This window comes from Heptranchias perlo, chromosome 15 (genome assembly GCF_035084215.1).
Source record: "Heptranchias perlo isolate sHepPer1 chromosome 15, sHepPer1.hap1, whole genome shotgun sequence".
Lineage (NCBI taxonomy): Eukaryota > Metazoa > Chordata > Chondrichthyes > Hexanchiformes > Hexanchidae > Heptranchias > Heptranchias perlo.
Genome location: NC_090339.1, coordinates 17,417,315 through 17,432,136, shown reverse-complemented (window position 1 = coordinate 17,432,136; position 14,822 = coordinate 17,417,315). Strand labels below are relative to the sequence as shown.

Sequence of the window (14,822 nt, the reverse complement as noted above, 5' to 3'; positions counted from 1 at the left end):
GTGCTAAAGCAAATTTAAAAGTGAAATCTTTGCTTGTGTTAACTATGTTTAATAAACACGTGAAGCAGCACTTTAATTCTGTCAGCTAGTAAGCAGCTCTTGAATCTTGCTTTTGTCCGTGTTACGTGTTCCTGGACTTGGAGCAAAGCTGAGTAATGTGACTATTAACTAGATTGCAGCAGACTTCACGCCTATCGCCCTTGCTCCTGCTTTCCCTCTTTTCCTAATTTTTTGCATTTTAATATGGCTGAGGGCTTTGTATCTAAGACAACAAATATGATGAATATACATCTGAAACTAGCTGAAGAATTAACCGAGGGCCCATCACCTGAAGAAAGGTTCGGTTTTCACCATTTATAGCAGAGGCCCTGGGCAACTACTTGGGCACTTAATGTTAAATTTTTGCCACGCTCATATTGTGTATTGCTGATGAAAACATTATGATTTTTTTAAAAATATTTGCACAAGATGTTAATGTTTATACAGAAAGGGTTGTGAATGGACCCATTGTTTGACTACTTAAACTAAGCTTATGATGTGGAGATGCCGGTGATGGACTGGGGTTGACAATTGTAAACAATTTTACAACACCAAGTTATAGTCCAACAATTTTATTTGAAATTCACAAGCTTTCGGAGGCTTCCACCTTCCTCAGGTGAATGTTGTGGAGCAACATTCACCTGAGGAAGGTGGAAGCCTCCGAAAGCTTGTGAATTTCAAATAAAATTGTTGGACTATAACTTGGTGTTGTAAAATTGTTTACAATAAGCTAAGCTTAGCATAAGAAATAACCTTTCTATGTTTCAAGTTATTAATTTGTGAAATAGATGGTCACCTAGTGCAGTGGATGTTGACTGAATTGAAGCATTATAAAGAGGGAATTGGATCAATTTCTCATTCTGCAGAAAGCAGAGGAATATGGCTTTGGGGCAGAAAGATTAAGAAAAAAGACCTAGATGACCGAGTGAGTTGCATGGGATGAATAGACTTTTTCCCCTACATTTCTAACATTGTGCATGTGTATGTAGGTGTACTGAAGTATCTTTTGTTATATATGAAAAATAAAATGTTTAAGTTATAATGCAGAGCATTAGTGTGCCTCTCTATGAACTGGTGGCATATGAACTTTTAGTGTAACCCCACACACACCGGGGGGGTGATTTTAAATCCCAAGAACGGGTGGGTTGGGGGCGGGTGGGAGTTGAAAATAGTTTTTTTGGGTCGCAGCTGCAAAATTTTCGGACTTTGCATTCCCAGTGGGAAACCTGTACTTTTACACGCTGACGTTAGACCCAGAAATCAAGCCGGGTTGCAATTGCAACCCAAAAAACAACTAATTTCAACTCCAACCCACCCGTTCTTGGGGTTTAAAATTACCCCCGAATGCTTGATCTCAACCGATTTGAGTGGACTCCAGGTGCTTCCCCGGAAGACGGTGGATGAACTGTCTCAGCTGCTTTCACTTGCATCACCACTGGTCTCAGAACAGCTGTGGGAGAAAATGGAGAGGATGAACAATGCCTTAAAAAGAGGGAATATTAGTCTTAACAATCAAAAACATTCTAATAAATTAAAAACTCGAAGGAAAAATGAATTCAATAGATTTACAGTAAAAGCAGGTAAAATTAAAGCTTAAAATTAGCCTTAAAATAATTAGTATTGCTTCAACAGAGTAAACCATTGAACAGTCAAATGAAGTGATCCCTTATTGCTGGTTCCCTGGGGAAAAATCATTTTTTTAAAAATACATTTTTAATACAACTTCAGTGGGGTAATGAAAAAGCTTGCCTCAGTTCTGATGGAACCACAGTCTGGCACAGTCTCAGAGTTACTAGCCGAGTCCCCGGTGCTCATGCACTCCCAGCTTTTTATCAGCTCCCAAGACTAATGTGTTTTTCACTCTACAGGTTACATGCAAGTCTCTTGATTCACTGAAAAGCTGGAGTCAATGTCAGATTCCTGGGTAGTTCATAGTTTGATGTTGCTGTAGTTTTGCTTGGTCTGCCCTCAACATTTCAACTGTGTGTCAAAGTGTCATTATCTTACAGAACTCTGGTGTAAGAAAAATTAATTACATGTTCCAGCAGATACTTCAATCTTCAATTTTTTGTGTTACACATGTTTATTGTATAAATAGGATACTATACAATGAAATTACTGAGTATGGAATCTATACCACTCCCGAGGAAATCTCCTAGCTCTCATGTTTTAACACTTGAGCTGTCAGCTCTTCCCTGCTTATGAATTCCAGTTCCCCGTTGCACAACCTCCATTTTGTTTATAGTCTTCCTACTTCAGTATTGTAAGTTTGACTAAACATCAGTTCCCCACAGTCTGTTTTCACCCTGTGCTAAAAAGGTAATATGGCAAAATCTGTTATCCACAAATATAGTGTTCCTTCTGGTGCAGAATAAATTGTAAACTATTTAATAACTCCATTTCTAATCATTTTATTAAGTACTTTGTTACATATATATAATTGCATGTATTCTTATAGCTTTTATGTACACAACATTGTGGGTACGTTGCCCTGTCATGAGGGTTTGCACCCTCTTCCCCTTCTTGGGACACACACCTCCTGCATCCTGGAATAAGCATGCAGTGAAGGTTCCTGTGCAGTCGCCCATCTCTCATGGGCCTGGCCTTCATTTGGTGCCTTTTACAGCTGAGTTTGGAAATTCAGAAGGGTGGGATATCAAACCTGTATTCTACCACACTATTGCACAGTATGGTGCTCCAAGACACTGCTGCCTGCACCCTAATGTACTGTACAGTTTACAAAATGGGATTATTTATGATTGGTACTGAATAGAAACTTAATTAGGCAAGTTACTATAGATAACTGTATTGTGCATCTTTTCAACATATTAATGTTCGTAACATATTAATGTTCGTAACATATTAATGTTCGTATCATATTAATCTTCGAAGCTAAAGTCGCGGATGTGAATATTAATATAAACTTGTACTAAGAATTTGTTTAATTTCATAGATAGTGCTGTATTGCATCAATTTGTATTTGGTTAATTTTCCTTGGAGCTGACAAATCTGGGTGCTACTTCACCCAGTTATTTTTAAAATTTGCTATAAATTAGCTGTATTTTTGGTTGTATGATTATACAAATTTACAGGATCTTCAGTTTCAGGGTTTTCTGTCAAATCTGTACTATAACAGTCATGTCAGTCGGTCCTAATGCATATCTACTGAAAAAACTGAAGAATGGACATGGCTGTAGTCCTAAGATTCAGTTTACTATTTCCAACAAGCTTTGTTCTTCACTGCGTGAGCTCACTGAGGAGCAGTGATATCCGAGTTCCTGAGTGAGAAATATCTAACAACTGCAGAACAAAAGGCCTTCTGATTTACACACGGTACTTGCTGACCATGCATCAGTCTTCCCGAAAGGATAACAAGGGCCATCTTTTAGAGAGGTTGTTTTATGTGCTTCCTTTATTAATGACACCGTCATAAACAATGCACTTTATATCAGAAGTCGTATATCAGATTATTCCAGTGAGGGACTACTATATCTTGTATTCTCACATAGTTACAGGACCATAACTCAATGGAGTCTAATAGAACTACTACAATCTTGGTGAATTAGCTTTAAAATACTTAGCCTTAGGTTACAGAAATGATATGTTTGTTGCAATAATGGTTTTACTACTTGGCTTCAGGCATTGCAAGACAGTATCAATCACTTTTGCAGTCTGGAGATACGTTGACACAGATGCCCTCAATAGAAACCACTGTATAATATTAAGTCCCCAGCAGAGCTGGCAGCGAAATAGTTAATTTTAATGGGTCACTGATGACATGATGTTGCCTATCTACATGATGTTGTCTATCCTACATGAAAGGGAGCCAGCAGACCTTACCTTGTGTTTTTACCATTTCAATCTTTGTTGCTCAGCTGCCTTTGCTTTTAACAGTCACTGTGCATTTTTACCACTCTGTGATTCAATACCCAAAGGTATCTGAAGTGCACTTCACGTTCACCTAGATAGATTCTCAATGTGTAGACAATTTTAGTCGGGATTTCTGCTTCATAAACATCCAAGGGAATGTGTCTGTGCATTCTTCTTCTGCTTTTATCACCTTGCTCGTATGATGTGAAAAGCAATTTATTACAGACCCTCAAATGCAGTTCAGCATCAATGTGATTTGTATGTGCTATTCTTGCTATTTCTATTTACAAATTAATTTTATGTTTCATATTTTTACTTAGTATTTTGCCACTTTCTTTGAAAGACTTACCAACTAAATCAAAACCTTTTATTTCTCCTGTCACAGAAAATAGGCGTGTTACTTTGGAGAGATCACGTTCCCGTCACAATGGAAATATGACATTTGCATGATCCCAGGGTGCCAAAGAACTGAAGTTTGAAGATTATTTTTCCACCAGCCCTTGGATATCGAAGCAGCTCGAGACTGTAGTGCAGACAATGATCTGTAAGGCCTGGGAAGAGGTGATCCAAAGGAATCATGAGGAAGTTGTGTGTGAGACTGTGCAGAGTTGAACACTCTCTGCTGACCCTTACGAAACTCTTAACTTTTATATTCACATTAACTGACCTAGAATTGCAAGTAGATGGACTTTGTCTACGGTGTTGCGAAATTAATTTCAATAAATCTTGTAATTGTATTGCAAAAAAAAGAGAAAGAAAGCTTGGGATCCCAATTTGGCATGTTACTCTTCTGATTCTTTTCTGTTTTCTGTTTGTAAGTTAGAGTGTGTGCTTTACACAAGTAAACTCGAAATAACTCTGCTTTGAGGCCCTGGAATGTTACCGAAATAACCAAAGTCTGAACACACCCATCAAAATAGTCTTTTTTCCCCCCTCTCTCTTCGTTTGGGAAGATTTATTTTAGTTTTAAGTTTTGCCCTAAAAGAAGTATTTTTCTTGAGCGAAAATATTTTCTAATTATGCACTTGTATGTACTTTATGCATATTTTCAGGAAAAAAAGTTGAATACAACATTATTATTTTGTCACTGCCTATAACTGTTAAGTAGTATATCTGTTAAGTCACATACAAAATACATTGATTCAGTACGAGTTGTTTTAATATCATGTAGTTATTGCACAGTTGCTTTCCTGCAGTGGGAGTTTGTTCATATCCATATTGTGCAATAACAATACTGCAACACTCATACTTGTTTTATAGAAATTAAGATTTTGAAAATTGCATCTTAAAGTGCGTTCTATTTAAACATTTTTAAAAACAGTATTATAAGCATATCTCAACAGTAATTGAGATGTGTGTTTAAGTGATTAGACCAATGAAATATTCATTTGAAACTTAGTAACCATCTTATATGTTAGCAAATACCTTCACTGGAGCATAACAATTACAAATGGTATCCCAAATCCATTAAAATATATAGTAAAAACAAAAGGTGTGTTGTAAATGAATTTGCAAATACTTAACAGAGTTACTTATCTTATATAAAAGAAAATAGAATGTATATCAGCACAATGCCTTTAATGTTTAAAATAAAATTGATATTATTGGGATTGTTGTCACTTATAATATTTCCAGTACACATGCAACACCTGCTTTCTTCTCAATTCAGAGTTCTTTTTAAAATTACAAGTGAATTCTAGTACTGTGAAAACAAGTTGTCTCAGTCTATCAGAACAAATCTTCATCTTGTAGTCATCCTGAACGTCCCCATTGTTTCTGACTGACCCCTTTTTCCCCTACATTGCTGCTGCTTTTGTCTTCAGGCCACTAGGCCAGACATGCCCTTTTGTTGATAGAAATATTCAATTCATATTCTAATTAAGCCTGAGACTGGTCTACTTCCTACCACAGATGTTGTCTGGGTGATGTTTAACTCTTTCACTGACAGTACTTATTCCCAGAGGCAAACAACTGTGCTGATAATTGTCAACCTTTTCTGCACTTTCACAATTTTTTTTAGTAACTTTTTTTTGCCACGAAATTGCCGTTACATTCCCCTCTCTTTTTTTCTACTTAAATGCCATTAGTCAATAATGGGGATGTAATATTGCCATGGGCTAGTATTCTCAAAATTACAAGGGAGAAATATGACTTTTCACCAGCCCTGCTGCAGCTCCCTGTCTCCAGAGCCTATTGTCCAATGTATGCATTATGTGTGTCCTTCTGTTTAAAAGCACCATCAGGAAAGACGTGTACAATTTAGTTCCAAACGCCAGAAGGAAATTATGCCTTTGAGAGATTTCAACTCAGGAGGCAGCTGAACAAATGGCAATGACAGAATGTACAATGGTGAGTAAGCCTCGTCAAATAGGCAGCCCATTACAAAAGTTGAGCTGGAATTACCCTGCAAATCAGCCAAAGAATCAAGCAAAGGCAGAGGTTGGAGGAAGTTCATGATGTTAGAAGGTGACACTAGATTCCTCTGCAGCTATAACGAGCATGGAAGAAGCATGCAACATGATCTAGATTTGTGGGAGGAGGGACGCTCTTGTAGAAAACTGAGTCTAGGGAGGATGTCTGAGATTGACCTGATGTACATTTTGTGGTGGCAAAAGGAAATTACTCCAAATAGTGGAAAAAATCAGGGAAAGGAAACGTCAGAGATGCTACAGGTAAATTAAATTAAAATTTATTGAGTGAGCTTCATAGCACTGCATAGGCCTACGTGACAAAATTACATCCCTAAATTTAATGAGTTCTTGCCTAGTAAGAGGTATTATACAAAAGTTAAGGCAGCCCTTCCCTATTTTTATGTTCTTGCAGACCACTCATTATTGCAGATCCTCCTTCGGCCAGAAAAATGGGATGGTCGGGACATGGATCTCCTTGTGGTACTATCAGTGATATTCCATGATTGGCCACATTCACACGTGGAGAGACTTGGGGGGTAATTTTAACCCCCAAGAACGGGTGGGCCGGGGGCAGGTGGGAGGTTTAAATAAGAACTTTTTAGAGCAGGACCACATCCCAGTTCCAACAAGCCCACTTCTGGTTTTTACACAGGCAGGTTTGTATGCGTGTGGACAACAGACACCAGGAAGTCCAGCCCCCGCTAAAAAACAGTGGGCCGATACTTAAAGGGGCAATGTACCTCATTGAAATACTTGAGGTGCTTAATATTTTGTGCATTGGAAAAGTTAAATGAATTTAGCCCTACCTGTTTAGGCTTCCCATCGCTTCTGATTCACATCAGGTGAAAGCAGGTAGGAAGAGCCGGATCCATGAGGTGAGTGCCTTTATTGCATTGCTTGTGGGCTCAGAGGAGCAGAAGTGCTTCATCCAGATCCAACAAGCTCACCTGGCTGACAGGACCCCCACGATCGGCTGACACCCCCCCCCCACCCCCATCCCTGATGCTGACTGACCCCCCACCTCCGATCCCTGATGATGGCTGACCGCCCCCACCTCCGATCCCTGATGCGGGCTGACCCCACTGATCTCCAATACTGGTTGGACCCCTTCCCCCCACTGATGTCGTCCACGCCTCCCCACCACTGCCCCCTCCCCCCCCCCCCCCCCAATTTTTTTTCCCAGAGCCCATGATCTCTCTTTCCCTCCCACCCCCTTCTCTGATTTGCAGCTCCTTTCACTGCTGACAGGCAGCCAGCCTGTCAATCGGGCTGCCTAGCATGTGGGAAACCCAGAAGCACAAATGTTCACCTTCAATTGAGTTGCGATCGCTGATTGCAACGCACTCAATTTGCTCCCAGGTTCCTCACACAAATATCTAAGGACGCGTGGGATACCCGGCTCCGAGATAAAATCACGCCCTTGGTGTTTCTGTCTAGTTCTATTGCTAACAAAAACTGAAACGCGCCCAAATGAGGTTGAGATTCAAGTGAAGGTCAAATCTGAGACTCAAACCCATAAACTTTTGCTAAGAAGGCAAATGCTCTGGCTCAGCAGATAACACCTAAAATTCATTGCATGTTAACGCTACACTTCAAAGAGCAGCCTGGTGAAGTAATATCGAAGATAGTGACAGAGAAACTTTCACCCAGTAAACATGAACATTTCATTAAACGTGATTTCAGACATTTTTAAACTTCTAAACTTTGTCTATTCATTGTATAATGAATTCTTTAAAGAACTTCGTGTGTGTGCAAGCAAGAAACTCATCTTACCCCTGTAGGCTTAATACCAGTTCAGAGATAACCTGTCAGCCTAGAGAAAACATTGTCATAATTAAAATGGTTTAATTTTTGAACGTTCCCTACCATGCAAGCCTTATTTTCTACTTGCACATAACTCCATTTCAGCATGATTGCTTACAGATAAAGCTACTGGCTGATTTTTGCAGCACATGGTGTTTGATTTTTTTTATTTAAAGGGGCTGTGTGGGATTTTTTTTGCAGATGGGCTTGGTTTCTGGATTAGCCTGTACCATAAAATCTGCCACTGGGAAAAATGTTTCCATTTCTATCACCTTTACTATTTACCTTTTCCTCATTCCAGAGTCTGTTTTACACATAGCAAATAATGCTTCAACACCCATGATTTGTGGCGCAGTGATATAATTTACACTGTTCACAAAGTGGGTAAGTTGCCTTGTATAACTTTTTTTTTTGCAAGTTACCTTGATTTCTTAAACATGATTGAAATAACATGTTTTTATAGGTCTGATTTTTGGTGGTTTTAATATTTGATGCAGTTATACAAAAGGATGTGTTTGGAAACCACTTGCTGGATCTATGCATTAATTCCATGTGTTACATGTGTGATTCAAGACCTGTTGTTTATGATGTAACCAGAATCAATAAAAATAATATGCAAATTGTTAAATAATGTAATGTAAATGCATTGGGGTGCACAAGTACATTTACTCAAATACTAGAAATGTTTAACATTCCAGGAGGAGCAATGGTATGAAGCCTTGGCAAATCATGAAGTTACACTTCTAGATGCATGATCATTGAATATACATGTCTATGAAGTATATATATTTGCTAATGTTCATTATTACAATAAAGTAATTGATGAATTTTAAAAACAAAACTACTATTTTTCTTCTGAAAGATTTTTAGATTTATTGCAAGACCAAATGTTATGGGAATATTTTTTAATGTCACATCAGTATGGGGTTCAAAACCCCTTTAACAAAAGATATTTGAAGGAAAGGGTTAACTCTACCCCTTTTAAACAAAGACATTTGAAAACCTGCAAACACAGTAATGTGGTAAACTGTGTTCTCGCAAATCCTGTTTTTCCCTCACTGACACAGATGGCATTGGAGAAGTATGAGTTTTGGGATTGAAGACGTTGTACTGCGGATGGATATCTAGATTATTAAATAAATAAGCTAGATGGATAATATTGAGCTTAAAGCGTTGTCAGACTTTCCAAACACATAGGCTTTTGGAAGCACAAGCTTTTCAACACAGCAAGGGGTAATGAAAGAAAAGGCAACAAAGACATACATCAAAGGCTTCGGATCAAGAAAGCAATGATAGGTGTGAAAAAAACATGGGCTTCTCATTCCTATCTGGTAATCTGTTCAAAAGAACTGGGATTTGTAAAACATCAAATAGTATTGCACCCAGCATATGGTCAAATGGTATAAGGAATGGATTTGAAGCCATTAAAGCAATCAAAATTGGAGACGTCAGGACCATTAAGAATGTCTGTGCATAGAAATGTAAGGGGGTTATCTTTACATGAAAGGCTGTTAATAGAGACAGTAAAGGAGCCTTTTGCACATGGTCTTTTCTACATCAAAGGGTCTACAGTCACAAGATCAAAGCCTAAACTGTCAATTACTGAAGTATGTTAATGATTGAGGCATAGCAACAGGGAGCGATTGGACAAAAAGAATGACCCCAATTCTACATTCTATTGGTAAAAAAACAATATAAGAAGACTTTGAGAAAAAAACGGTCTCTTCACCACCCGGCAGTCACAAGGAACATACACTGCAGTTGAACATCAGGCAAGAAAAAGAGGACCTCAAGTTCTGAAGAGCTGATCAACCTTCAGGCCCGATGAGCAAAATCCTTGGTTTAAAGGTTGTATATGTATTAATGATTTGCCTGATGTGTGTATGAATTGTTAAGTCATTACATAATAACATTGCGAATTATTAAGTGTATAATGGGATTTTATAGAGGAAATATGTATGGTTTGATTTTGCCTCATGATGCTGGTATGAATGATAACATCATTAAATAATTATTTTTGATTAATGAAACTACTGTGAGTGAGGGTGACTGTCTTTGCTTGACTATTCATCCAGTGTCCAAGAATCACACAAAATAAGGAATTCCCTACACCAGCCTGCTTGGAACCTCCATGTTTTAATATTATGGGCTGTTGTTTAATGAGATACTCGTATCACTTTATAGTTATTAAATAGACCTACATTCTGGATTTAAATTGGTTGTGGAATACCAAGATCACATTTATTCACAGTTATCAAGATAGTGGATGTTACCTAAAAATTTATACCAGTATTTTTTTTTAAAGGCTGTGACAATATGTTTTGACAACATTGTCAGTTGAAAAGTTGAATTTAATATGTGAAACATAAAAAAGTACAATCTTTATTACATTTATTGCAGTTTTCATCAGGATTTATTTATCTGCAAAGATTGGAAGTAATGTTGCACATCTCTTGTATACATACAATAAAGTCACTTTGTTCATTAAGTTGAACACAGATGATGGATTAGTGCTCTTTGTAGATGATGCACTAATAAAATGTGTTTCACCATGTAAGATTAGCTTGAATGTGAATCTGCCCTCGGCAGACTAGCGTGATTTGCTTGGTTAGCAAAATGACACTAACTGATTTTGTACTTCTCATATTTATTTGAAGGCACTTATTTAAATAATTCTTAAAATTCTCTTGTATTTGCTTTGAAATAAGTCTGATAGAATCATAGAATCTTACAGTACAGAAGGAGGCCATTTGGTCCATTGTATCTGTGCCGGCTCTTTGAAAGAGCTACCCAATTAGTCCCACTCCCTTGCTCTTTCCCCACGGCCCTGCAATCTTCTCTCCTTCAAGTATTTATCCAATTCCATTTTGAAAGTTATTATTGAATCTGCTTCCGCCACCCTTTCAGGCAGTGCGTTCCAGTGCTGCGTAAAAAAAATTCTCTCTATCTCACCTCTGGCTCTTTTGCCAATTACCTTAAATCCGTGTCCTCTGGTTATCGACCCTTCTGCCACTGGAAACAGTTTCTCCTTATTTACTCTATCAAAACCCTTCACGATTTTGAACACCTATTAAATCTCCCCATAATCTTCTCTGCTCTAAGGACAACAATCCCAATTTCTCTAGTCTCTCATCCCTGGTACAATTCGAGTAATTCTCTGCACCCTCTTCAAGGCTATGATGGAGAGTTATGTTTGCTAAATAGAATGATTGTAGTATGTGTTATTTTGAGCAGTAATGTAAGATACGGCCGCTGGGCAGTGAGGTAGTTGCGGGCACCCCGCCCCCCCACCACCCATGGCCTGAAGGCCCAGCTAATTTTGACGGTTGGGCCTTATTGGTGGGCTGCCTGGGCATTGAGAGCATTGGCAGGCAGTCTATCCAATTGGGAGACTGTATTTACGCTTCAGACCTCAAATATTTAACGGTTCAATGCAACTCTTAAAGAATGGCGTACAGTCAGTGTCAGAAAAGTCAGCGTCAGCCTGCTGCCAGGAGTCCGTGTGGTGAAGGTTCTCCCACAGTGCTGTTAGGAAGGGAGTTCCAGGATTTTGACCCAGCGATGATGAAGAAACGGCGATATATTTCCAAGTCGGGATGGTGTGTGACTTGGAGGGGAATGTGCAGGTGGTGTTGTTCCCATGTGCCTGCTGCCCTAGTCCTTCTAGGTGGTAGAGATCGCAGGTTTGGGAGGTGCTGTCGAAGAAGCCTTGGCGAGTTGCTGCAGTGCATCTTGTAGATGGTACACACTGCAGCCACGGTGCGCCAGTGGTGAAGGGAGTGAATATTTAGGGTGGTGGATGGGGTACCAATCAAGCGGGCTGCTTTGTCCTGGATGGTGTTGAGCTTCTTGAGTGTTGTTGGAGCTGCACTCATCCAGGCAAGTGGAGAGTATTCCATCACACTCCTGACTCGTGCCTTGTAGATGGTGGAGAGGCTCTGGGGAGTCAAGAGGTCAGTCACTCGCCGCCGAATACCCAGCCTCTGACCTGCTCTTGTAACCACAGTATTTATGTGGCTGGCCCAGTTAAGTGTCTGGTCAATGGCGACCCCCCCCCCCAGGATACTGATGGTGGGGGATTTGGCAATGGTAATGCTGTTGAATGTCAAGGGGAGGTGGTTAGACTCTCTTTCATTGGAGATGGTCATTGCCTGGCACTTGCCTGGCGCGAATGTTACTTGCCACTTATCAGCCGAAGCCTGGATGTTGTCCAGGTCTTGCTACATGCGGGCACGGACCGCTTCATTATCTGAGGGGTTGCGAATGGAACTGAACACTCCGTAATCATCAGCGAACATCCCCATTTCTGACCTTATGATGGAGGGAAGGTCATTGACTGTCACTAGCAGAGACTGACCAGATGGCAGAGAAGGCTGCACAGGTCTGCAACTATCTGGCACATTGTTCCTTTGTGAACTTCTGATAACTGATTCTAGCTTTATAGACTTTATGTGGAGGGTGGGGTCGCCTGTACACAACCCCCCGCCCTCCCCCCCTCAAATGTGATGTTCTGACAGGACCCGCTGCAGCTGCAGCACGTTGTCCTTTCTGCTTCTTCTCCTGTTCCATCTTCTCCTCCTCTTCTGCCCATAGTTGGGTTGCTAGAATGACTCCCATTCCTCCTCTTCTCACTCTCTCTCCCTGAAGGCAAAGAATTAATTGTGCCAATAATTGCTACAAAGCGTCAATGTTGAAATCACGACTCAAGTTGCAAATTCTTCCAAAGTACTGAAATCACACAAACAGAAGAAGTATTGACCAGCACGATTCCGACACTCACCGCCAAGCATTGCTGATCGGACCCATCCTTCCGTCCTAGTTTTGTTTTGGTGCCCAAAATGCGTCGGTCCCCGATTTAAATATTATTAGTTCAGCATTGTGTTTAGGCAGCCACCCAGGACACCTCACCTAAAGACCCTGAGGAAAGGGCACTGTCAACGGGCTTTGTTCTGTGTTCTTTCCCCAGGTCCCGACCACCCTGTTCCTGCCAGGCGGCCCCCCTGCAAACTCAGCCCTTAGTGTTCAGATTCCTGAAATGTTTCCCTTTCACAGGAGGAAATTCAGATTTGGAATCGTGTATTTTTTGAAATACATTCACTTTGTTACAGGTTGAAGAAAATCATGTGTTTTGCAGCTTATTTAAAATCTTAATTATATTATGACATTTTTTTGAAGCTACTCAAAGTGATAATTGCAGTTTTAAACTTGTGTTAATTAGTGAATAACAAATCATTATTGCTAGTTTAAAAAAATCTACAATCTATTATAGTGTGAAATCCAAAACCGCAAGTGTGTTTTTTAAAAAAGCATAAAACACACTTAAGCAGAGCAAACCTGAAAATGTTGAATGTTTAGTGAGGCGAAGCTGGTCAAAGGGGGGGAATAATTATAGTTTGTATAATGCTAACCGATAGACAGTCTTTGTGCTAAGATGGCAAACAAAAGAAAGTCCCACAGTTCCTAATGTGCGAATGCTTTATACACTGAGTAGTCTGCTCGCATGAGTGGTAAATTCACAAGTGTACGAAGAGCCTACGAGCATGATTCACTTAAATGAAAACTTTAATTAAAATGATAATTTTTCTTAAATGGAAGCCCATCGTATTAATTCTGAGAAATCTATCATTTGAAAGTTTCACTTTTTGAAAACTTATTATTTGTTTTACAGTTGTTGAGCTGAAAACAAATACAGTGTTTGCATGAGGTGATATAGCCATCGTGCAGCCTGGGTGTAAGGCTAGTTTCAGTTGAAATGAGTCCTTGTACTCTGCAGGTATTCTGACGAGAGCTACGGACAGCATTGGCCTGGGACTATATTGATAGAAATGCTGTTGTGTCGTTGGATGATGTAGGGTTGGGTGTGCTATGCAATACAAGGTAGACAACTTAAATGGTTCATGAAACTAATTTGAGTGATTGGTTAGTAGAATACTGTTTGAAGAATTCTCCCCATTCATGTTTTTAATAGATTTTCTTTTCCCTTTTCATGCTTCTTGTACCATAATTCCTCTTCAGAATAAGAGCAGTCAGCTTCTTCTCTGGTTTATAAAATGCAGATTTGCGCTTGTGCAAAACCAATCCAGAATGCCTCAAACATAGATTTTCTTTCCTTCCCTCCCCATTGAGAAAGCAGAAGGACTCAATTTGGTGCCTGTAATATTTGCCAAACCACCTGCGTTTAGTTGCAACCCTAACTTTACTACAGCTTGCTGCTTCTAATACTGCTTTCATTCAGCAAGATCTCACTGTTATTTCTCTCTGCAAAATTGTGGAGCAGGACTTTTTCCACTTCCTTCCAAACTGTTATTAAAATCACATGTAATTTTTGAACCTGAAAATGTAACCATATTTTTTGGCTTTGGAAAACAGAACTTTGCTGGACTTGTTCTTTGATTTAAAAAAAAGTAATGATCCCACCTATTAGTTGCTTTCCTAAACTCGATTACTATGTAACAACATCTGTATTTTCTACAGTTCTGATAACCATTTCCATATGATGGTGTTTTGTTTTCATAATTGATTTCCTACATCAGTAACTACATTTCAAAAGTACTTCATTAGTTGTTAAGTGCTTTGCGACGCCCTAAGGTCATGAAAGGCCCTATATAAATGCAAATCTTTCTTTCTATATAATGTCATTCTTGCAACGTTTGATCGAATATTTTTTTCCTCATAGTTTTACACAAGATATACCTTTTC

General features: G+C 39.3%; 1 protein-coding gene across 5 annotated transcripts in view; it reads left to right on the top strand.

Annotated features, from left to right (window-relative positions):
* diaph2 (diaphanous-related formin 2) overlaps nucleotides 1–8,964 on the top strand; it is a 705,669-nt gene extending 696,705 nt beyond the window's left edge. For all 5 annotated transcript variants that reach the window (XM_067996883.1, XM_067996882.1, XM_067996884.1 and 2 more), the window contains one exon: nucleotides 4,295–8,964. In XM_067996883.1, the coding sequence (XP_067852984.1) occupies nucleotides 4,295–4,359 (65 nt within the window). In that variant the 3' untranslated portion in view covers nucleotides 4,360–8,964. The remainder of the gene's footprint in view (nucleotides 1–4,294) is intronic.
* The last annotated feature ends 5,858 nt before the right edge of the window (nucleotides 8,965–14,822 follow it).